This window comes from Lichenostomus cassidix, chromosome 6, assembly GCF_008360975.1.
Source record: "Lichenostomus cassidix isolate B80296 chromosome 6, HeHo_3.0, whole genome shotgun sequence".
Lineage (NCBI taxonomy): Eukaryota > Metazoa > Chordata > Aves > Passeriformes > Meliphagidae > Lichenostomus > Lichenostomus cassidix.
Window position 1 is genome coordinate 11,881,100 of NC_139487.1, and position 24,871 is coordinate 11,905,970.

Consider the following 24,871-nt stretch of genomic DNA (forward strand, 5'->3'; position numbering starts at 1 on the left):
ACTTGGGCATTTTGTCCTCATTTGGGAAACTTACCAAATGTTGCAATTGTGTAATGACTTTGTGAGCTTCTTTAGATTTCCCTTTTACTCCTCCTGTTCAGACAGTCAGAAAACTCTGCTGCAGGCATTAAGCCTAAAGGCAAGAGCAGGACTGAACCCTGCAGGTTAGATAGAAAGTGTGTCTCCTCGAGGTATGTTCTTCCTTCTTAAAGCTCTGCATTCTCAGAAACAAGCTGCACAAACATGAGATCAGAAATTATGTGCTTGAATTTGCTAATAAATTATGTTTCCTGGCAGCAGTAGCAGCACGTAATCATATGCATTATACAAAGTATCAGACTGTATTTAGTACTAAATAGCGCTTCACAGTGGTCTCTTGTAAATCAGAGCTGTCTGGATGTTAAAAGACAAACACGGATTCAGACTGCAGATTCGGATAATTTGCTCCACCTACTCAAAAGCCAACTGTTTCAGGAGAGAATTCTAGTGAGTTACGAGCCCATCTCATATTTCCAAAAAGGCATTTCTTTACCAGTTTCCAGCGTTCATCTCGTCACTTTGTCTTCTTTAGGTAGTACATAAATCTATCAGAAAAGAGCGTCATCTATAACCTCCAAGGCCCCTAGTGACAAGCCTCATTGTCAAAGGCAGGCACTTTGCCAGGAAACAGTGACTCCCAGAGAGAGTGTGCAAGGTTAGGGGGAAAGTATACTATTGCCAGAGAAACTGTATTCCAAGTGGATTTGTGTGGAACAACAACAATATCCAGTGACTGGTTAAATTAGCCACAGATGTGTTTTCTAGAATACTGTCCAAGAAGATATCCAGTACTTTAAGGCTTGGTTCAGACATAATGATCTTCTGAAGTCAAATCAGATCCAAGCAAAATTGCATGGGTACCAGGGAAGCTTTAAAGGGATTCTGTAATACGATTCAGACAAGTAGATGAATCAGAGCGCTGCGAACCGAGCAAGGAGCACGTCGGTGAGAGATGAGGTAAGAGGGCTGCGCAGCAGCTCGGTGCGAGCAGTTTGCTGTTCAAATCTGAGCTGTGGTGGATTGGCAGGGCAGAGGAACAGGCAGGCTATGCCAGCCACCTGCCCAGAACGTGTGTGCGGAGCAGGATCTGCCAGTGGCTCCTTGCAGCCTTTCCCAGTGTGCGAGCTGGCTCTGCCCTTGCTGTCTCCATTGTCTCGCTGTCCCTGCGTTGTGCCTCCAGCCCAGCAGCACTGCCGATCCCCAGCTTTACAGGATCATTGCTCGCCCAGGGAAATGCACTTATTCAGTATTTGGAGAATTTTCACATGCTGAAATCAGAGTACAAGGGAAGGCTCTGGGACTTTTCTCATACGGGGGGATTTTGTCTTGGCATCACAGCATGGTATTTCTGTCTGAGATGGGTGTTGGAAAGCTCAGCTTCCCTCCCACAGATGAGTTCTGACTCTCGTTTTTAAAGTTCAGATAAGACAGTCACTGGAGAGAAGTCCTGTTGAATTACAGATCTGCTTTATGCTTTAAAGTTCTGGGGAAACATAAGCAGCTTAGTTACTGTCGTAGTCAGAACAGGAGGCAAGAAAAGCTTTTGTTGTGTTCTCTGACCTATTTCTCTACCATGTTATTTACTTGAACTAAATTGGATATCGTGTATTAAAATGTTCTCATCTAAATGGGCCTGGAAGTATTCAGCCTAGATTCTCCTTGTAATGAGCATTAATGGTAAAAGTGGAATTTACAAAATAGCAGTTGGCAAGTTTCAGAGGACTTATAAATAAAAAGAAAATTTGTCACAATAGAAATGGCATATCTTGTGTATGAAAATTTTTGTTGGTTGCTCTTTTTCAGAGCTTTATTAAATGTTTTTAATGGTATTGGTGAAAATGTGAAAATGGATCTGTTAGGGTTTGCTTTGAATTTCCAGATATAGTTCCAAAGAGGAGTCAAGTGCTGTGAATTTATTCACAGAAATATTATTTTATTTTCCTTGTAATCTCTTAGTAATAATTTGTTTTAATCAAACGAATTATATATTGCTTTGCATCCACCGCTTCCAGTTTTGCATCCTTTGAGGTCTGAATTCTGCTTCAGGAGATTTTGCACTTCTATTCTTAGGAATTTTTGCAGGTCACATGCAAGGCCGTGTGTGTGTGTGCATGCATGCGTGTATGTCTTTGGACAGCATACCAATAATTAGAATAACTCTGCAAAGTCATGGCTCTGCTTCAGGAGGACCCGCAAAAAATGATACTTGCCTCTGTTTTCAGGTATATTTTCTGATTTTGATCTATGACAGCCAGACATCCTGACAGTGGCAGAATATGTTTGTTCTAAAACGTGAGTATTTTGAAAATGCTCATACCTATGGTGATATTTCTTCTCTCTTTTCAGGGTCTTTGTAAACAGAAGTTTAGCCATGGAAAAGATAAAGTGCTTTGGTTTTGATATGGACTATACACTTGCTGGTGAGTATCTTCTTAATTTCTTTGAACACTGACTTAGTTTGGAATATTGCTTCTTGCCGAGCAAAACACAGCAGAAAGCTGATGAGGCTAGTCCAGCTAACAGGTGCTTCTTTTATTAGTAAATGTATCTCTCACTATTCATTACACTTTCACTTTAGGTATTTCCCTTAAATTTGTTATCTGCAAGCTGTATTTGGTCACAAGCCATGTTACTGTAGAACAGTTTCAAGTGATTATGGGTGTCAAGAAAACCAAAGCTAAATAAGTCTGATTGCTTCCTTAGATTCCACCGTATTTTGACAGTGTCCCTTGTGCATGCTTGAATAACAAGGCCATTTCTTTTATCCTTGGTGCATATAGCAGGCTACCCCTTTGGCCAGCAGGTTCTCCTGTGTCCTGGGAGGGTCATTTTAGAATTTTCCTCTTTCCCCTTGCTGGGTTGGCCCCACCAGTGACTCATTTCGAGAAGAGGCATGGCAGGGGGAGTGCCTTGTGTCAGCTGAACAAGTTAATTTGGAAAGCTTTGCCCATTCTTTATGACAGATAAGCTTTGGGAGGTTGCGTAAGATCTTTTAGTTTCATAAGATGGTTTGCATGACTTCTCCATCTTTCAGATACTCAACAGGCAAGTTCCCTGAGACTTTTGATGAGAGGAAATAAAGCTACCATTTTCTTCGTAGTCAGACTTTCATGTTACATATTTTAAGGAAGGAAGAGATAAAAAGCTTGCTTCACTTCCCTAGGTTATAATATCACACAGGCAGTAACTGAGGGTGTCATGTAAATGCTGCCTTCTCTCTCATTACCACTTCCAAGGTTATGGATAAAAAGTTCATACCACCATTAATATTTCAGGTTAGAGTTGTTGTGTATACGAACTGAGAAAATGTGAGGTAGAGTGTCAGGGTCACCTAATAATAGGTTAATGCAGTATGTGAGCTATGGTCATCTGGTTACTGTGCACTGAGAAGGAATGAGAGATGAGTAATGTGGCTGGGGACAGTGTGAGGGTCAGGAGCTGGGGTCAGAGGCTAAGTGAAGGGCAGGAAGGTTTTCCACAGGCTCATGGTTCAACTGCAAGGAGCAGTTTTGGAGACTGTGGCAGGTAATTGCAGTTTATATTTGGATCACTTCCTTGTGTTCTTTTATCCATGAGAAAATAGTTACATGTAAAAGGTTTGGTTGTTCAACACCTTATTTATCCAACTGTTTAAAGTTCTTGCCACTTTATAAGTCCTGAAGTATTTGCTTTTAATCTGTGCTGGATATGACTGCAGGCACGTGCTTTCTGTTTGTGTTTCCCAGCTGTGACAGGCTTGTGGCAGTGCTTTTAAGGAGTGCATGAAAAACACTTGTTCAAGAATAAATGCTTAAAAAAAAAAAAAAAAAGAAGAAAAAAAAAAAAAGTTGTGGGTTTCACTTCAGTAACAGAAAAACTTCTGTGCCTTTTGCAAAGGAAGTGGCAGCACTTCCCAAGGACCCAGGTGATCCCAGTGGGGCTGATGTGGAGCATGAAGTGTGTTGCTAATTTTCATCCTGACAGAACGAGAGCTTCAGCACTGTCCTCATTTATCTGACTGTTCATTTTACTCAAATGTTGCTTGTTCCTGTAAACACAGAGCAAATGTGTTGTTATCCACAAAGCAATGCTTGGTTTGATAAAAGGAAAAAATGTGAATGTTTCAAGCATCCTAAAGCAGTACCAGGGACATAAAAACCTGGTCAAAAAAAGTCAGAGCATTCAGGGGAGTTGGGTGACACGGTGTGAGGCAGAAAAAGAAATGGGATGTGGTCTGAGCAGAAAATGGGAAATCTGGACCCCTCTGGGGTAAGCTGCTGTCCAGTGATTTCTTCCATGGTACAACAGAGATAATAGTTGCAGATCATTGTATTAGGAGTTGTGAGAATGTAATTAGGTTGGAAAGCCTTTTGCAGATGAAAAATGTTATGACTGGTAAGTACTATTTCCCTTTTTTCCACTCACACTGGAAATTAACATATGAAACAACCTGTTTATTTTCTTATGTCTCAGAGTCATCCTTTCCTCTCCATGTGGGCTTTTATTATCTGACCATTATTTGCTATATATAGCTTTCATACAAGAAAAAAAAAACTTATTCACTGCAGGGGCTTTAAAGAGTGCAGTGTTAGAATATGATTGCAATTAAAATAAATTCATTTGAAATGATAATGAAGAAGTGGGACAAGTGAAGTATTACAGTAATATGCTGTAGTTAGTGCATTTCATTAGACCCTGTGGTGTTTTCTGACTGGGAATGTTATCCTTTACTCACTCTTTCACATGCACATGCTACTTGTCTTGATTAAAAAAAAAGAAGAAAAAACAATGTAAAAAGCCAGTTTATGTGTAATTTAACATCTGGAAATGGTATCTGCATACCAGATGGCTCATGCTGAGCAGAAGCCTTTTGGAGACAGTTCAAAACACGTAAATAGGCCAAGGAAAAGAACAGAAGCATTTCCAGTGTCATTAGCTCCTCGTCTAGTTTTCTGCATTGTACTTTCAGGCATTGCTAGGCCACTTCTCTGTAATGATTTTTAAAATATCCCAAGCACAATCTTCCTATTCCACAACTGAAGGCAGGCAGAGTCATTAACCCTGCCAAAATCTATATATCATGTCCCCTTCTGCTGTGAACTTTCACATCAGAAATAAACTGATGACAGTCATACATTTGACATCTCAGAAGAATTATTATTTTGGAACACGTTGAATTACCTGTCTTGTAAAGAAGTTCTCCTGTGTCTTGTCTCTCTTTCTTCTTTCCAAATCAGTGACCACTGGTAGCACCGAAAGTCTTCTTTTCAGGTGGTTCAGTAGGAGAGTGGTTCAGTACCAGAGAAGTCAGAATCATTTGAGTATTTTGAACTTTAGAAGCCTGAGACAGTTTTATTCTTGTACCTTATGAATTTAAGGACACAGACTTACTTACAATAACCATCTTTTCTGTCTAGAATAATCTAATTTTGGTGGGGACGTGGCATTTCCATTTTGAAGTCTGTAGTAACAGCTACCATGCACATGCTGCAGTGATCGTGTTCTACTACCAGCATGTCTGAGAATGTCAGCTTGCCAGCTGAGAGCAGTTTTAGTATCATCATGTTACATTGCACATAAAGTACAATTTCATGCGTTATTTTCTAGTGTTTCTTAGAGTTATTAAATTAAAGAACCACTTCGCTCAGAATTTAAAAGAATTCAAGGCTGTCTGATACAGCAATGCCACAGTGGTTTTGTTTGCTTTCAGGTCAAAATTAGATTAAACTTCTAATTTTTGTAAATAACTCCTGTGTTGTTCCCTGATTGTGCTTGTCTCCTTCCTTGCATAGGGTTGAGAAATACAGTTAATGGCTGGGTTGGGCAAACAAAGTCTTTTTGTGTTGAAGAGCCTGAAGGTTTTAGCTTTTTCTTCTGAGAAATGATGGACCTTAAATAGCTGAATTTGTAATCACGGTGATTACAGCTAGAATTAATTTTGACTGCTGGGAAAATAAAATGAAAGCAAATTGAAATAACTCTCACAGGTTTTAGATTTCTTGTTTTCCCATAAAGGGCTGTTGTTGTAGTCTCATGGGGTGAATAAGATCTCTTACGTGTATGGAAACTCCCAAATCTCCCTAGGTTAATGTGCTGGAGGCAGTAATACTAGAGGCTCAGAAATCTGTGTTATGTACAAAACTGGCTGTCTCCTTCCTATTCAGTCTGTTTGGTAATCACATTTAGTAAATAAAATAATGCTTTTTAAGCTATGTGTTATGGGGAGGCAAGTGGAAGGAGCAGGAAGAGCAGCAGGGTTTGACTGGTTTGTATGCTTAGTTAAGTAGTTGCCACTTAAAATCTTGCAGCACTTGATGCCAGCAAGAATCACCAGCTATTTCAGCCTTTGCTGTTAGTGGAGGTTAAGACAAGTTTCTGTGATGTTATGCAGCCCTTCACTCCCTGCCTCTGACCTTTCTGCCTGCCAGCCTGGGAGCTGCCAGTTCCCTATGGTGCCCTTGCTCCTTGGGAAGCCACAGCATTACACCCCACAACAGCATTCAGGGCTGAATTTGCTGTCAAGGCAGAACTGAGGATTTTTGAACAATTCCTGTTTCAGTTAGAGAGATTGAAGGTCCTTTTGTAGTTATTTTCTGTTTGCTAAATAGTAGTTTCGTTTATTATCTGAATCATTCATCTCTGTTTATTCATCCAACCAGAAGACCAACAGTCACTGACAATTCTGGTCTGCCTTCCTTTTTTCACTAGTAGTGTCTAAACTGCCCATGCTTTGATAAAAGAAAATGCTGCATGCAATACAAAAGATTCACAGCCTTCTCTATTTTGTGTTTACTGCTAAGTGCAGAAAGTAAAATAAAGGTATATCAGTGAAGAGTCTTCACTGCCACATTCACCTGAGCCCTGAGGAGCTGGTGACACCCGTTGGAAATGCAGCAGAGAGAGATTGGCTTCACACAGCATTTTATTTGGCTGCTTCCTACTCAGTGTGAGCTACACTTAATTATTAGATCTGGATCCAAATAATGCAGGAGGCCTTGGCAATACCAGCTCTTAAATGGGACAGGCTGCACATTGAGGTGATGGATAGATGTCCTTTGACAGGAGCAGAACTAAAGCAGTGGGGTTCCCAAACTGGCTGTAATTTCACACTGGGCCATTGGCAGATGGAGAGGGATAGTAAGAATTACAAACTCAATTGTGCTTGAAAAGATTCCTCTGTGACTACTCTTCTTCTCCAAAAGTTACGGCCTTGTTGAAAGTTTTATCTGCTATCTCTGAAGTAGATAAGAGGTAATACCAGGAGACAGGATGCTTTCATTTGTAGTGCTTTTCCTGTGCTTAATTCATTGCTGCTTCTGTGTTCTCCAGAAATTGATAATAAAATTATCATTGGCTGCTGAAAATGCTTTCAATAAAAATGCAGGGGAAATGAGGCTTGAAAAATACTGATTTTATTGTGTGCAAATGTGATTAATGCAACATAATCTGATTGGAATATAGCTTGTGTCCTGGAAACATTGCCAATTTAATGCCAAGGTTTGGAGCACTGCAAAGATTTTATTGCAAAATTGCTTATGCTTTCAGCTTGTAGCATTTCCCCTCTCATCACATGGGAAAAGATATGGGAAAGACAGCTTTAGTCTTTCCCAACTTAATCCAAAGTGCAACATGCACAGACAGGTTTTGCCCCTTCCTCAGGTGGGTGTTTGTGTCAAAGCCATCCTTGCAGTTTGGAAGAGGAAAATTTTTCCCACTCTCATCTTGTTTTTTAAATACTTTCTTTTATCTGTTGACTCTGGAAAAGATACATTTAGCCAGAAAGTAGAATTGGATTGTTGCTGTGTGTGACCTGGGAGAACAGGTGACAGCAGAATTGAGAACTGGTTCTTTAATCCATCTACTATTTTTACTGTAGATGAGTTCTGTCAGGTTCCTGTGTTTCAGTTTGCACAAGTGAGAAATGGGACTAACTAATTTGTACCTTGCATGAAAAAGTTTCTGAGTTGCACAAATTAAAAACAAATTATAAATGTGGGAGTTTTATATGTGAAAGATTGAACTGAATACTTAACCTACTGAGACTGTAATGTAAACAACTACAACGTATCTGAATGTCAGTTCAGATGCTGTTACTGTCTGTTTATTGGTACTGTTCTAACGAGGCTCTCCAGCTTAGGTTAAAGGTTTGCCTTTAGTTTCATCATGATGCAAGGACTACAGGCTTTGAGGCTCTTCTGGGGAGATACTAAGCAGTTTTGCTTCTTTCCCAGTTTGCTGGATAATGCAGTTCTTTGTGTCGTACAGAAATAATGTGGTGGCTGGAGAAAGGAATTGGTAGATGTGCAGGAGAAGCCTTCCAACTCTCCTAGCCAGGACTGGGAGATGTCCTGACTGTTGCACATCTGCTGTCTGCCTTTTCACATTTGCACATTGCCAGTCTGACAGGTGCAAATTTTGCAGATTTCAGAGGCTGGTTTAGCCGTTGGTGTTTTTAAGCTAAAGGCACATGGAGAAGCCAAATTGTTCCAAGTATGCTTTGAGCTGGATGTCTTCAAATACCAGTGCAGTGGTTATTGTCCCAGCTCTCTTTGTGCTGCTGCTCTTCAGAGCCTGACCATTTAAAGCTGTGTAATGAGCAAGCGAGGTCTGGAGCTGTGGGATCTCACATGCTGGCATTGGGAATGAGGAGTGCAGAAAGCATGTGTTGCTTGCTCTGTCCCAGTAAATCACTGACTGACAAACTGCTAATCTGCTGTCTGGGGATTCTTGAAGAAGCAGAGTGATAAACAGAAGCTGCTGAAAGAACAAGTCTTCACAGTGTAAGGAGAGTTTCAAAAGCTGCTATATTCTGTTTTCTTGCTCTTAAAAACATGACGATAACACCAAGCTGGGTCAGCAGGCTGTTAGTATACCAAGGCGAGTTCTTGCCTTGCCAGACGATGAAAATAGGGAGTCATTTTTCAATCCAATCGACCCCCTTGTCTAGTAATCTTAATACCACAACAGAAGTACTATTAAGTTGCAAATGCCCTTGTGATGACTCAAACAGCTTACTCTGTAGGAGGAACCAAAGCTGAGAGTACAGAAGGCTTTACCTCTGAGATCACATGTGTGCCATTGCTTTGTGAATGCCTTATTTTAGCACACTACAGAAAAACTTGTGTATGTGGCTTCTTGCCAGCATGGGCACTTGTGCTACATCTAAGCCCAGGTGCACACTGTTAAACAAATGTGTAGCCTTGGAGGCTCACTCTCTTTAGTGAAAATGGGGAAAAATAAGAAGCTGGATCTGTTTGGACTCTGATACACCTGAAAAATGCCTTGCATGTATTGTATTAATAACTACTATGCCTTTAAATAATTTCTTTCTCATTTCTAGATGCTAGCAAATTATGTTTGAACCTGAAGCCCATGCAACTATTTCTTCCGTGTTCATAAGTCTTCATTGAAGAACTAAGCCCATATTTTGGCACAGTAGTTTGTTTCCATGGAAATGCAGGGATATTTCCAATATGGGATTATAACTCACAGTGGGCTGTATCTGAGAGAGGTAAATTGTGAAGGCCACTTGTTAAGCATAAAAAGCCATTCTCTTGTATCAGGGAAACTATAAAAATTTCCTGTAGAAGAACAGGTGACTCTATAGTCATCTTTAAAATATTAATCCAGTGCAAAGGAAAGTTATTCCAACTATTAAAATAGACAAACTGAACTTTCCTTGAAACGCAGAATCTGTATGAGTTGCTTCTCTCAACATGCAAAACATGACCTCAGTGCTGCTGTTCTTACCTCAAGCCATTCATTTTTATTCAGCAGAAGAAATCTTTCCAACACTAAGCTCTGCTCTGCTAGCCTCTGAGGCATATTCAAACAACCCAAATCTTTGTTACATCGAAGGCAAACAAAGTGCAGCAGCAGAGAGCTAAAAATATCTGGAATTTACCAATGAGAGCACTAATAAGCCTGCTTTGGGGAGAGTTAAAGCTGATGATACTTGACAACACTTGTTTTTAATACGAGTTGAAATGCAGCACTAAAAACAACCTGAAGTGTAGACCCAGCAACTCACAGCCAGGCTGCACGTACAGTGCTGTGTCAGTCCTTGAAGCAACAGCAAATCCTGTCTTTACATACCCTGTTAGCATGCAGAGCAGGAGAAGGGGAGCTGATACAGTTCCAGGTTAGAGGTTTTAGAGCAGAAAGCCGTGCTGTGCACTTGGGGATGTTTGCAGGAGCATTAGAGGTAAGGAATTTTCCACTGCTCTTAGGCTGCAGTGGGTGCGTCGCTGCTGTACGGGCTCTGCTGCAATTGGGGACTGCAGAGCCCTGTGCTGCTCTGGAGGGGAGCACTGGTTTCCACACAGAATCCCACCTTTGGCATTGTCAGAAAAGGGTGCCAGGGAGCCACTGAAGCTTACATCCAAAAGATTCAACCCTCTGATGATTAGTGACCCTTGCCTTAGTTCCTGTTATCAGATTTACTGTCAAAAACATCTGTGGGCACAAAGGCGCAGTGCAAGATGTGGCTGCTCATGCAGGGCAGAGCAGTTTGTGTGTTAAGCATACATAAGTATCCTGGGATGCACCTGGAGGTTTTGTCAAGGTATTGTTTGTTGATCGCTACAAATACATAATTCTTAGTGAGAGAAAAGGCACATTAAATATTAAAGTGTGCTTAAAAGCTAAGCTTTGTCTTACTGCACAGGTCACTTCTGTGCTTGAAAAGGTTTCTATGGGTAAGTGAAAATTATACTCAATATGGCAGCAGTTTCTTCTCATTTAGACTGAAACATTAAAAGTCCAAAGAAACAAAACATAATGTTGCTATCCATTTTGTTTCGTGTTACAAAAAGTCAACTTAAATATAGGCTGAAATGCTGCAACTCTGCTTTGCGTAATACTGTGCATTTTTATTTATGGCTTAGTGCTTAAAATCAAACCCCAGGAGTCAAGAGGACTGGAGTCTGTTCCTGCTTGGTTTTCAACTCATTTTGACTGTAGACAAACCCTTTATGGTCACAGTTCAGCCGAGTTCATAAACAAATGGCAAGTCAGAAGTTCACCACGTTCCTAACTGAAAACATATGAGTTGTCCCATGGGTTTCATTTGGGATTTCTTGTGGTTGCAATTAGGCACGTTTACCACTTTGTCAGTTTGTTTACAGGCACTGAGCTCCCAGGTCAGCACAGCACAAAGGTGCTCAACTCCCTTGCCTGCACACAAGGCACATGTTTACGTGGGCAGAGATGACCCAAACTACTGCTGGACATAGCAGAGCTTTAAACAGAAGTGTTTTTCCCTTCGTATCCAGTGAGGATACTGTGAAGTGAAATGCCTGCAGTGGCTGTGGCAGGAGTTAACACTTGATGTGCCCTTGGAAAGACAGATGCAAGGCAAGGGGACCTGGAGGTCTGTGCTTATCCCCATTCCTGGGATTACCAAGTCAGCTGAATGTTTGTGCAGAGGTCCCACGGTACAGGTACCTCTCCTGGGTTTCTAGTTCTCACGGGAAGGAAAATCCTCAGCTTTATTTCCAGTCAAAGCGACAGCACCCAGCCAGGCTGTGCAAGCCAAGCTTGAGTCTGGGCTCCCATCAGAGCTGAGCAGTCTGGCTCCACTGTCAAAACTGAGGGTAGTTAACACGCAGGTGTGAAACTCAAACATGACATTTCAGATTCCTTCCTGTGTAAGTAATGAATAATTTTAACAGGGAGAGCAGCATAGCTTGAAAAACGTTAGCATTTCCCTTTTGTTATGTTTCAGTGGCAGTGCCTGACAATCCCTGCCTGATTAGAAAAGGCCCTGTAACAGAAGCTGAAGTCATCAGTATGCCAGAGCAGAAATCCTCTTTTCCACTTGTATATGAAAAGTGGCCTTGCTGTATAACGAGTTTTGAAGATAGATACCTCGAAAGGAGGGTCATTGTGTAGAGGTCACATAGCATTCCTCACCACCTGGTTACTTCTGGGGATCCTCAGACCTCTGGCCCTACAGCTGAGACAGACTTTCCTCATACTATGGCAGTATGGGAAATGCTTGCCCAACACTTAGTACATTTAATTTGTATTCTTATTTCAGTGGTGTTTGGTTTGCAATTAAATCCACCTTCAGGACTGGTCACTGACTGTTTCCCTCTGGATTCTCAGATGGAGTTGCAGGGCAAGTGATCAGAAGTGCCAAGGGATGATTATTTAGAGCTTGTGTGAAACAGCCAGTGGTGTTGTTGTAAAGGGGTGACTGTCACAGACACTGTGTAGTGGATCCTAAATGCCTGGCTTTGGGGTCATGTGCAGAGGAGATATTGACAGAATGGAGAGCTCTGGAGGTAGGTCTGTCCTGTTTTGGGACACTAGGATCTCATTCGATAGACATTATTGGGGCAGGATACATTGATATTTGTAGTGTTACAGGGGACAGGATTGTAAAAGGGGATCTCTGTGCTCAAGGCTTTAACTAAGCAGTTTTTGTTAGCACAGGACTGATACAAATGTATTCCTAATACATACTTGCACTACGTATTTGTGGGGCAATTCAGAGCAGCACTTTGATCCTGCTCTTTAAGTCAGGTTTGTGTAATTTCAGAAATGTATTTGCACAAGCTTAATTATGCATGTTGTGCCTGAGACATATAAATCTGGATACTAGCTCTCCACCTGGCCATGTATGTCCCTAACTGCCTGATTTGCATGCCTTACTCACTGGGGAATAAGCAGCAACTGAAACAACCTGGTTTTAGTTATTTAACTTTCATTTCTTCAAGACTTAAAGTAGTTGGGCTGCATTTCCTGTGCTTCAGAGAAAAGGCGAAACCCTGTGCATTATCTGCCCACATTCTGGCTTATCTGTCTTTGTGTGACCTCTGGAGAACCCAGGGAGCTGGTAACATTTCTGAAGATTGAGTACTTGTTAAAGCTTTATGCAGCCCTTTTGGAGGAGGTCATCACCTCTAGTTTAAGAAATACTGATCTTATCTGGGCACCTGAAAGTCAACAGCACAGACAGTGCTCTCAGCACCTGTGTGAGGAAGGAGTCCAGACAGTCTGTGCCCAAGGGATCAGAGCAGGGATGCACCACCTGCAGGAAGCAGCTGCTCCTGTGAAGTGCCCTGCTGGTGTGGGTTTGTTCTGGGGGGCACTGCAAGCACCTTTCCCTGGGCTGCTCTTGCCTTCCAGCTTGGAGGAAAGGCAGGTGAGGAGTTGGCTGATGGAAGGGATGAAACTCCTTCAGGAGCTGGTAGGGCACCCTAAGAGAGCAACAGATGGGGAAGAACTAGAGGCAGGCATGAATGACACTTCAGGTCATCTTTTAGTGGTCCAGGCTCTGCCTCTGCCCAGAGGAGCTGCTCTGCCTGCAGACTTCTGTTGCAGCAACCTCCTGAGTTCGTTTTTCCCTTCGTAAACCAGGTTCTGGAAAAGGAGAGCTGTTTTCTCAAAGCTGCCTCCATGGCTTGGGAAATCAGCGTGTTGTCACTGTTCCCAATTCAGGGTTTTTACCAGCACCAAATCCATTGTGGTTGGAAATAAAATGGCAGAGGACTGGCTTGCAGGTGTGCAATTTGACACAGCAAATACATCTCACAAAATGGAGATGAATGAAGCAGTGCAAAAAGGGGTCGTTACTTTAATTCCAACTCCTGCTTCTCTCCTAAGATCCATGAGTACCTTGTCAGAAGTGTTGGCAAACCCTGGAACAAACCATATTACGTCTTCAGCAAGAAGCTGCCCTGCCTGAATTTGAAATCTGTGTGTTTGTGGAGAAGAAACAAGGGAAGATATGGGCAGCCCCTGAAGGGCTTTCTCCTCCCCGCAGCTTAAGCAGAGCCATCACATGCACTGCAGCCTTCCCCAGCTCTTAATTTTGAAACAAAACAGGCTTTAAACATTTATTTTCAGAAAAGCCTTCCAGGAGGTCTGAATACTTCTGTGGATCATTTTTGCAACATCATTCCAACCGGTTCAGCTTTGTATTTAGTGCAAATTGGATCTCAAAGATAATTCTTGATTACTCTGTGCATACCTGTAAGTTGCAAAATAGCTCTGGTGTTCTCCCTGTATATGCTTGCCAGCGAGAGCACTGCAGTGCAGCTCTGTGTGCAGGTTTGGTGCTGGTTTATCCTGCGGGGCTTTGCCCATGAAAGCCCAAGCAAAAGCGTGTCCAAATGTACATTTGGATGCAGATATGCACCATCAGGCTGACCCAGTGTGCAAGGCTCTCGCTGGGAGCACCTTCACGGTGTAGGGCAAAATTCTCTTCTCTGGTTCCCAGAGTAGCTCCTGACTCAGCCTCCCAAGTCCCCTGCATTGACACTTGCAGGCATTTTATCTTGTGAAAGAAAATGAGTGTCCTGAAAGGAGTAATCTGTCACTGACTGAGGAATGGACCATAATGGAAAAGCCCCAAAAAGAGCACGAGACCTTTTCTTGAACCAGTTGCTCTGTGTCTGAGAGAAACATGAAGGGTTTGTGTCACTTGGGCAGTGTGCTTGTAGCCTCTTCCTCCTAATTATCCCTGAGCTGATGATCTAAGACTGCTTTGTGGATATGAGGACAGAATTTTGCCTGCAGGATGCACGATTACCAACTGTGCCTCTTCTATAAATCAGTTGTAAGTGTATTTGGAACAACTGCCAGGCCAGCTTCTGAGCTTACCAGAGGACAGAGCTCCAGCAGAAACAGTCCCAAATGGCACAGAGCTGTTGCAGTTTTAAAATCAGTCTGATTTTTTTCTTTAACAGGGGAGCCCAGTGTAACTCCGTCAAGCCTGGAGTGACACTCTGAATCTGCATCTGCCTCATGTGAGTTAAAATCCTGGCAGCAGCATTTTGCATAAGCTGGAGCCTCTGTAGAGAGCTTTTTTTTTTCTTTTTCTTTTTTTTTTCTTTTTTTTTTTTTTCCTTTTCAGGAAGGCTATAAAATTGTAACTGTATGTGTCTTGGCAGCAAAGGTAAACACAACCACACAAATGCATGAGAGTTGCATACCTTACTGCACAACCCCTGCTCATTCCAGACCAGCTTCCCTCCTAGCACGTCCTGTGTCAGTCAGGGATACCCGCATTCATCACAGACCTGAAGGCTTGCAGCATTCACTCCGGGGTACTGCTTTTTACCTTTTAACGGTGTATTGTTAAGCCAAGTGATGGTATTAAGGGGAAGCTGGAATGCTGTCAACTGGCTTCTGTTTTTTTAAAACCTTTAGTTGTTTTCTTTCCACCCTAGTTGCGTAATCCGTGAGCACTGGGTGCTGATTGCCCTGTGCTGCTGAAGCATTTGCCTGTGTTGGAACAGAACTATTAAAATAACAATTCCTCTGGAGCTGGGGACTTGGCTTGGTGGCAGAGACATGGCCATCAAGCAGTAAGAAAAAGAAATCAGAATAAGTTGTAGCACGTGCTTTGGTTTTACTGTCATCTCATGTGTGTTGGGCAAGGATGGTGTGAAAATGTGTTTGTGGCTCTGCCTCCTCCCCTGTCACAGAGCTGGGAATGCTTGAAGACTGGGCCCTTCTCAGCTGGGTGACAGAGCTGAGCACGGGAGACACTGCATGACAAATAGCTGGATTCATGGCATTGCCATGACACACAATTATATCCATCAGTGATACCAGGATTCAGCGACCAGGTCTGAGGGAGGGGATATTCCAGCAAAGTTTAAAACAGTTTTTTCATCATGCAGCTGCAGAAAAAAGTATTGATCTGTCCTCTCTGCTTCCTCGTGGCTGCCTGAAGTAAACAAGACATGAGAGAGAACAACCAGCCCTGAGTACAATATTGAAATACATTTTTTCATCTAGTAACCCCTGTAACTGGGGCATCTTCTCCAAGTGTGCTGCCACAGTTGCAGTGATGTTAGCCTGTCCAGACTTGGTCTGGGGAGGTGGATGGTTTGTTTGCCCAGAGGAAGCTCCTGTTACTCAAACAGGCTTACGAGAAATGTCACGGGGTTGTGACTTGTTGCAGTTGGTGCAGCCAGTGCTGTAGTGTAGGGTGCTGTCAAGGTGGGCTCAGGGAGCTCTCAGTCTCTTGCCAGCTGTGTGTCTAATTGAAGGAAAGTTTATCTGGAACAGTAAGTATGCTGGTAACTAGAGAACATTTATTATCCCTTTCACAAGTCCAGTTTCCTGTGTCTCTGTTCAGTTCATGTGTCAAGGAGAAGGCTCTCATTTTCCAGATATTGTGGAGTAGTAGAAAAATAGAGATGAGATCTGAGGCATGAATGAGCTAATAATTTAGTTTTATTCAAAGAGACATCAAGGAAGCAAAATGTAGGGCTTGAGAGGTAAGGGGAATAACTGTCCCCCAAGAAGAAACATTTAGACTAATCCTAATTAATCTAATGTACAGCCTCAGCAGAGATTTGGGATGATGAAAGCTGAGGTTGATACCTCTTCTTCAGCCTTTTTCCTAATGGTGCTTCAGCTTGTTTCCTTAGAGAGTTGAAAGGAGGTCTGTGGTGATTTTTCTAAGACAGAGAGGCCAATACAGAAAGAAATAAATAGAGTGAGGGCATTTTGTGAGCAGCTGACCTTGTGTCCCACACAGCTGTTCCCTGGTGGAGTGTTAACAAAATACACAGATTGCTCATCAGAAAGCCCTACAGTTTCCCTGGATAAGCTCTGCTGGAGCTGTGGATGAACCACTTCTGCTTGTGCAGAGGAGATGCCAAAGTTCTCCTAGAGGTTCCTTGTGTCTGGGCAGTATCACCATGGTTGGTGAGTTGAGAAAGAGCAGGATTTCCTTGAAGAAATGTTTTGTTTGGAAGTGATGTTTTATGAATTAAGTTGATAACATGGGCAAATTCCCAAGAGGCTAAGAAAAAGTGCAGCAGCTTCATGGACAGAGCAGAGGATTGGAGTCTACTTCACTTAAGGGGGAGCTTTGCAGAACTTTCACATTCTGAGAATATGTGCAGGTGTATTTATAAGCGTTTTCTCTGGGAAGTGCCTTTACTGTCCTGAATCAGAGGAATTTCTTGTTCCAGCTGATGCTCTGGTGTCACTCTCACAATTTTGTTCATCACCTAACTGCCTATTGCTCCCTCCAACTCTAGCTCACTCCCCAGAATTGCCTTGTCAGTCACTGCTTTCTTCATTAGCTGTACTTTTTGATTGCTTATTCCTATCTACAGCTCAATCAATCCTTCCTTTCCTAAAGGACAGAAAAGACTACGTGCATTGAATGTTGTATCGTGTTGTTGATGTTTGCCATTGGTATATTATTGCTTGAGGATTTTGAAAACTGCTGTATTGATTTTAGTTATCTGTTTAAAACCATTACAGATTTGCTTATTACATTTTTAATGCTGTTAGTTTAATGGGGGAAATTAACTTTTGGGATTCTGGTACCTTTTAGATTAATAAGAGATACAGGAGCCCTCTGTCATGGGTACAGTGATCTCGGTCTTCTGACAGTCTTGTTTCATCTTTTGATTTTTGATTTTTTTTTTTTTTAGTAGTTTATATATTTGCTTTCTCCTCTCAAATTGAACTTCTGTAACCCACAGTGTATATATATGCTGGTGATTACCTGGTCAGTATAGACAATGTGTATTAATATATATTCTGAGGCCCATGGATGTGTTAGATCTTTCTCATGAAAAGCAGTCTGTCTTCTAATGAGTTGACTGTGTAACTTGCACATATTCAGCTAAATTTGAAATATTCAAGTGTTTGGGGCAGGTGGACCCATTGAACCCATGGTAACCCCCATTGCAGTCAAGGGTTGTATTTATTTATCTTAGGACCAGTTTAAGACAGTAACATTATGGTATCCCACTCTTAAGGGGAAGGGAGCACCCAAGATTTGTAGGTGTTTGTGGTCAAAAGGAATGGCAAAAGTCAGAGGGTCCACAAAAGCTTACAAAGTTTTATTAGTAAAATACACACTTGGCACGAAAATTGCCATGTTAGTCCCTGACCTTCTAGTATAAACACACAGCAGTGGGTTTTGGATAAAGGGGTAGGGTAAAAGGGAAGGAAGAAGGAGAGAGATGAATTAAAGAGGAGGAGAGAGAGAGAGAAAGGAAGTAAGCAAGAAAAAGAGATCACCAGTCCTGGCAGCACCACTGGTCCAGCTGATGGGGTGTCCTGGGGCACACTCACGCCTGGGCTTTGTGGGGGGTACCTTTTTATAAATAAGTTGTCCCCACCTTGAAAACAGGGTTCTTGCTTTGTATGGAAATCAGTTACTATGTGCACTCCATTCTTCCAGACCTTCCTGAAAGTGGGTCATAGGGTCTTGGGTGATGTTGATCTTCCCCCTATGGTCCATGCCCACTTCTTGACCTCATTCCTGCACTTGAGCTGTGCTGTGCTTATCTCCAGGACCCAGAACAAGGACATTTGTCTCAGAAAAGTGCAGCCCTTACCTCCACATAGCCCCTTCTCCAGCCACATCCTGTTCTTTCTCACAACATGTTATTACCAATCCCTGGTTGTTATTACCAACAATCCTTGGTCAGCTTCACGGCTATCCAGCTGTCTCAGTGTTTGAGACATGCACATTAGCCCCTTATCTTCTGGGCTTCTGCAGACATGCAGTGAGTGTAAACACACCGCCAGAGAAACACTGTGATTTCCATCTGTCCTGATTGCCTTTTAGATGTTAATTTAATGATCTGATTAAACAGTAACATTTTCAGTACATGGGAAGGTCATTTGCAGGAAGAAGAGAGGCTGCATGGTAGGAATGACTTGGTTGAACAAGTCTGTTTCTTTCGTATGGAATGAAGGGAAGGTGTGTGTCCCAGATGAGCAGCTCCTCTGACATGTGAGAGCAGTGAACTTGCTCTAAAAAGCAGCATTTTGATGCACAAGGGTACTAATGAACAGATTTTTACAGTACCATATGGTGTTATTAACAAACAAATCATATGTTAACTTGACAGCTCTACCTTCAAGCTAACTTAGTCTGCAGCGAACATTAATTCCCCTGAGATGAAATCTGGAGCAATACTAAGCTTTGGGATTGTATCCAGAGCAGTAACAGTAGCACAGCAGTGATGAATTTCAGGCTCTCTAACCTCCAATACATGTGCTCTCACAATTTATGGGTTTCTTTATCGGCTTTGCAAAACCGCAGCAAACCAAAGCCCAGTTGGAGCAGGTGGAACAGGGAGTGTTCATGCATCTGCTTAACAGGACTGCGGGGAGAGGAGCTGCTGTTTGAAATACATTTTTCCTGATGCAGAGAGCTATGATAAAGTGATGGATATTTCATCTGGTGCACTCTGCTGCTGAAATTCAAGCTGCAGCTCTACTTTGCTGCAGCCCTGGGGCAGGAATTAATTCCACCACACTCTGGGCTGGGGGACCTGAGGCAACGAAGGAGGGAATGGCGTGTGGAGGAGGGAGGAGGGAGAATGGGTACATTACTTTTAATTGCCTTCTTGTTTAACCCCCTAGCTGTTTTCAAATTTTCTAACTGAAATCTCATCTTGGTACAGTGTATAAATCCCCTGAATACGAATCTCTTGGATTTGACCTGACCGTAGAAAGATTAGTTTCCATTGGATACCCTCATGAGCTGCTCAATTTTGTGTATGATCCTGCATTCCCTACCAGGTAAATGACTAACAGATACCAACCCCGCCTGCTCGAGGCCTTGAATACTTGTTCTGTAAAGTCCACAGGCAATGTGAGGCCAGGTTTTCAGTTGTGGATGTGAAGCCTGAAGCTGACCACAGATCATGGGGAAGGGAGAAAACTGATCCAGTATGTGGAGGGCCTTTGCACACATGAATCCTTGCCAGCAAAGAGGGAGTGTGGAAGAAAAGAATACTACTGAAAACATGGTCCAAAAATAGCCTTTCAAAGCAAAGACAGCAGAGACACAATTGGATTGGGAGTGAAGTCAGATTTAGGGGGAGAAGGAGCTGTTACTGTCCAAGAGGCTGCTGGGATGTCTCAGAACATTTTTCATTAATGATTTAAATTAGTAGTGTCCTGGTGCGTAAGACATCCTGAAAATTAAGCTGACAGTAAACAAGAATAGAAGTGGGACCAATCCAGTTCACTTGTCTGGATGAATCAGATGTAAAAAGCATTTGATTTGGTAACTTTTTGATTTCATAAGTTTTAACTAAGTTAATGGTGCAAAGTTACTAAATTCCTACATTTTGTCTTTTGGTGGGAGAGGTAAAAAGGGCATTGTTTGTTTTAAACAGAGCTTTTGATTTAACTCTGCAACTTTAAGTACTTTCCACTTGTGCCTTTGCTGGATTTTGCTTCTTTGACTCGTTTGGAATTGCCTTTCAAAATACTGGACCAGAGAGTCTGTTGGTTTGTTCCAGTTTCAGTCTGGCAGCCTCCTTCCTTCCCTCCTCTCAGCATGTTTTACACCAAGAGTTGCTGCTGGCTGTGCCCTTGCCTGTAACAAGGCATAGCCCTTCACAAACCTGTGATGAGGACTCTTAAATGCACTACCCTCATCCCAGGAAGGGAACAGAAGGGATATCTCTGTGGGAAGGCCGCATTCTCCAGATGCAAGGTGCTGGATAAGTGAGAATTTTGTCAGAGTCAGAACTGGGAATGTCCAAAGCATTTTGTGCCATGGTTAGATGCCCCATCTGGCTTTGCCTGTGACAGAGCAATGAAAAAGCGGAGAGAAATTCCTTTATCACACCTCACTGTTCCCTGCAGCCTGACAGGGGTGTCAGGTCTGTGACCCTGTGGAAGAGGCCCACAGCTCCCCTGGCACATGCAGAGCTGAGCTGCTCAGGGCACTGGGGAGCAGGTCAGGAGTCTCTCCCACCAGGTGATTTCGGGCTCTTGTTGCTCACCTGCTGCCAGCTAAAAGGGACAGTAGGGACCCCACGTGCATCATAACAGCAGCTCTGTTCTGATGTCCCGTGCCAAGTGAGCAAAGCTGTTCTAGAGCTGGTCTAGCTGCTGTTAAGATGGTCACCCCTTAATGCACTTGCCTCTTCATGTCCTAAATTGCTCTCTTAACAGAGGCCTGGTGTTTGACACCCACTATGGAAACCTGCTGAAAGTTGATGCCTATGGGAACCTCCTAGTATGTGCACATGGCTTTAATTTCCTCAGAGGGTGAGTGCAGACTCTTGGCTGTTCTTCTTGATTTGTACACTCTATTGTGTCAATGATCCTTGGGGCACCCATTGTGTAAGGAATTTCATGGACTCCACTAACAAAAGACGCTCTGTTGCTGTACCTACAGCTCCAGGATTAACTGGGGATGCATTGAAGGTCACAGGTACAGCAACAGCCCAGATGTTTACAAAGGAAAGGGCTGTGCCACCACCACCACCACATCTGTTGTGTGCTGGGAATAGAACATGTGGGGAGGAGTTGATGGGATCATCCAGGGGCTGTTTACCTGTCCTGGCCCAGTTTAACCTCAGCAGTTTGTCAGTCAAGACAAAGCCATTGCACGAAGACCTGTGCCCCGTGAGGCTGTCAGCTCCACAGCCATGGCTAAGAAAGTGTGAGGGCCTGAGCTGGCTTGGGGTAGGAGCAAGCTTGCTCTGCCCCTTTGTGTTTCTGACCTTTGAGGGAGTCAGAACTGGGCATTGCATGCCATTTCCTGTAGCCTTTCCTGGTTGCTTGTGTTTCTCTTGTCCCAGAGAAGGTGCTTTAGGAAGCAGAGAGGACTGCAGTGCCATGTGCCTGATGTGTCCCAGCAAATCCCCCCTCCCACATTCCTGCTGCAAGGGCATATGGATGGAAGGCAAGGTGAGCTCAGGGCCCCCAGGGTGACAAACCTTGTCATTGCAGGCCTCCAAGTCCTTGCATCAGGACTCCAAAATTTAGGAAAAGCCCTTACATGTGCTCTCAGGTTCCTCTTTGAGCCTGAAGTGATCTTCGGAAGCTCCAGAAATAAGGGAAACCAGAATAATGAGATGAGTTCAGTCATTGCCACCCTGCTGATGAATTGCAGAGGGCCTCGAGCGAGCCTCCTGCAGCAGAGCCTTGCTCACCCCTGGCTGAGAGCTGCCCGAGAGCTGCTGGGGGAGTGGAGAGCAACACATGGAAAGTGGGGGAGAGTTTAAGATAAGCAAACAATGAAAGTGCAGATCATTTAAAGCATCCTCCTAGCCGGCAGCATGGGGCTTAAGGTTGAGCTGTGAACTCTGGACCACTCTGTGTCCCTGTGTGGGCTCTGCTCAGTTTGCTGATTCAGCGATGAGGGCTTTGTGCTGGCTCTGCTGGAGTCAGCGTGGCCCAGGGAACACCCCTGGATGCACTTTGGCTCTTGTGCCAGCAGTGCATGTGGGAAAGCTGGGTGTTGATTAAAGCACAGCAGACTTAGCGGTCCCTGCTGCAACTGTTTTTTACAGGTCAGCACATTTTATCTTCATTATGTTTTGTGGTTTCATTCTTCTCCACTTTATGTATTCTCAGGCCTGAAACACGGGAGCAATATCCAAATAAATTTATCCAGAGGGATGACACAGATAGGTTTTACATTTTGAACACGTTATTCAATCTACCAGGTGAGTCTAATGTGAGCCAACACAGGCCTCTTTCTGTGCCTTTTAAGCCAGTAAAGCTTTGCTGATGTTGTACTCTGCTTTTCTGTTTGGGTTTTTTTACATGAACTTTCTTCCTTTGGGCACAAGGTCTAAAGTTAGCTGGCTGTATGATGTTATCCTTGTGTTACAATGTCACTCTGTTTCCTTGCAGAGACCTACCTGTTGGCTTGCTTGGTGGATTTCTTTACTAATTGTGACCGGTACACGAGGTGTGTATTCCCTGCACTTTGAGGTGATGATGGAACAGTAAGATTGTTACTATATAAAAGTAATACAGCACAGATGGAACTGTTCTTAATATCAGTGGAGGCCCCTCAAGTGGTTTTGGTGAGGAAAAGCTCAGGCCTCTTATAATTTAGTGGTGATAAGTTGATCTGTGTGTACAGCAGAGGCTGGTTATGAGGGTTTCTTTCCCAGGGTACATCAATAACAACATACTGACTGACACTGGTATTTGGGGCAGCTTCTAGGTCTGCACACTTTTTACAGGGTGATCACAGGCACCATTCAGTTCATTTTGAACCTGTGTCCGTTGGAGCCATGTCTGAACTGGTAACTAAGGCTGAATTTCCTCAGTCAGTTATCACAGGTGCTTCATGTCATAATAAAGGACATTGCACACTTAGAGGTGAAGTGCTCAGGCACAGTGTGGTGTAAGAGGCTGTGCAGCATGAGTATTTACCTTGCTGTCCAAAACATATAAGCATAAAAACAAGCTGTGGTTTGAACTGGCTAACGTGAATGCTGCTGTGCTGCTCATCACCTCATGTGATGGGTCATCTTTGCATATACGTGAGCAGAAGGCAAAGGTTTAATGGGACTTTACCTGGGAGCAGAGGAACTGTTTATGCTGGCAATCCATCAGGTGAAGTACCTTTTCTCAGGAGAGGTATGATGATTGCTGTCATAATAAATATGGGTCTGTGTAATCCTTCTTGATTTCTTCTGATGCAAGCTGTCATGGATGTCTCAAGGATACCTCCAGAGTATCTTGTAATTTTTAATGTTAACTCTAAGTGTTCAACATAGAAGCAGTTCATTCTCTCAGCAGCATCACATTTAGTTGATTTCCATGACACTCCCTTCTTTAGTGCTGGAAAGAGGGAGAAAGAGCAGCACTCTGCTTATTCCCTCAGTACCATTTATCTTCTGTAAAATGCTGCAAACTGCATTTTTGCAGTTTTCTGCAGTCTTTTTACCTTCTTGTAATACTGTTGGTGAGAAGTAAGAGCTACAGCCAGAGAAAGCTGTAGTACTGCTGTGGAGGCACAGACATTCCTGGGTGGCACACAACTCCTGTTAAACTCCAGTTGTAGCCTTCTTTCGAGTCTGAGCTGCAGTAAAGTAGTAGATAAGAAACCATGATGGTAAGATGAAAACACAAGGTCCAAACAGCATTTGGAACTGTCTCGCTCCTTGGTGTGTTTCTTACCTGCTGCGATTGGCTGCTAAAATCTCTCTTCTGTCTCCTCACAGCTGTGAAACAGGGTTTAAGGATGGAGACCTCTTCATGTCCTTCAGGAGTATGTTCCAGGATGTCAGAGATGCTGTTGACTGGGTTCATTACAAGGTGACTGCAAGAACTCCTTGGGACGTGTGTGGTTGTAACTGGGTTAGAGGGGCTGGTTTGTAACTCTTGAGTTCAGGTGTTCTCTGCCTCCTCTGGGCAAGGGCCCTGCTTTGCCGCCTAGTGAGCAAATAATAGATTGCGGTTGTATGGGAGTAAGTCAAGATCTCAACTGCCCTCCTAGTATGGGAACATATCTGGCTTGGCCTCCAATTCCTTTTTATTGTGTCCAGATTCCATTTTTGTACTGTAATTCATGAGTTTTAGAGCATGATGCCATGAGGGTATTTGCACTTCAAATCCACAACTTATTAACATTGTCCTAATTATTAAAGCAGTATTCTACTGCATATTGTTTACATTTGCACTATCCTATGTTGTCTAAAAAGTGCCTGCATTAAAGGGAGAAATAGATCAGCTATTCTCTAATTGGAGAGGAGAATAATTTCATCTTCTGTACACACTTGTGCACAAATCTAGAACATAATTTTGTGAGCATTAACATATGGTTAAAGACCTGATTTTCTTGTTCTCCCTCATTCAAGCAGTCTGTTGGGTGGGATGGAGAACAATCACAGGAGAACTCTGCTCACAGTTGTGTACTTGTGGTGGTCCTTTTAACCATGCAGAAGTCAGGAATCTATTTTTCTTTCCTTATGCAGTGTTGTGTGATACATGTTGGAGTTGGCCTTTGACTAAAGCATTATGGTCAGTGTTGGAGACAGGTCATTAACTGTCTTGTTTGGTATGGCAAATCTATTTTTTGTTTGTTTCTATTGTATTCCCTTTTGAAAGGGTTAAAATGCTGTTGAAGTGGATTATTTACCATGGTGAG

General features: G+C 43.0%; 1 protein-coding gene across 7 annotated transcripts in view; it reads left to right on the top strand.

Moving 5' to 3' along the window:
• NT5C2 (5'-nucleotidase, cytosolic II) overlaps positions 1 to 24,871 on the top strand; it is a 67,236-nt gene that overhangs the window by 33,836 nt on the left and 8,529 nt on the right. For 6 of the 7 annotated variants that reach the window (XM_085064925.1, XM_085064922.1, XM_085064928.1 and 3 more), the window contains 6 exons: positions 2,386 to 2,459; positions 19,422 to 19,539; positions 20,929 to 21,024; positions 22,339 to 22,430; positions 22,621 to 22,678; positions 23,946 to 24,039. In XM_085064925.1, coding sequence (XP_084921051.1) covers positions 2,386 to 2,459; positions 19,422 to 19,539; positions 20,929 to 21,024; positions 22,339 to 22,430; positions 22,621 to 22,678; positions 23,946 to 24,039 — 532 coding nt within the window. Of the gene's footprint in view, positions 1 to 866; positions 997 to 2,385; positions 2,460 to 19,421; positions 19,540 to 20,928; positions 21,025 to 22,338; positions 22,431 to 22,620; positions 22,679 to 23,945; positions 24,040 to 24,871 lie in introns of those variants that run through there. The other variant, XM_085064927.1, reaches the window with a different exon arrangement.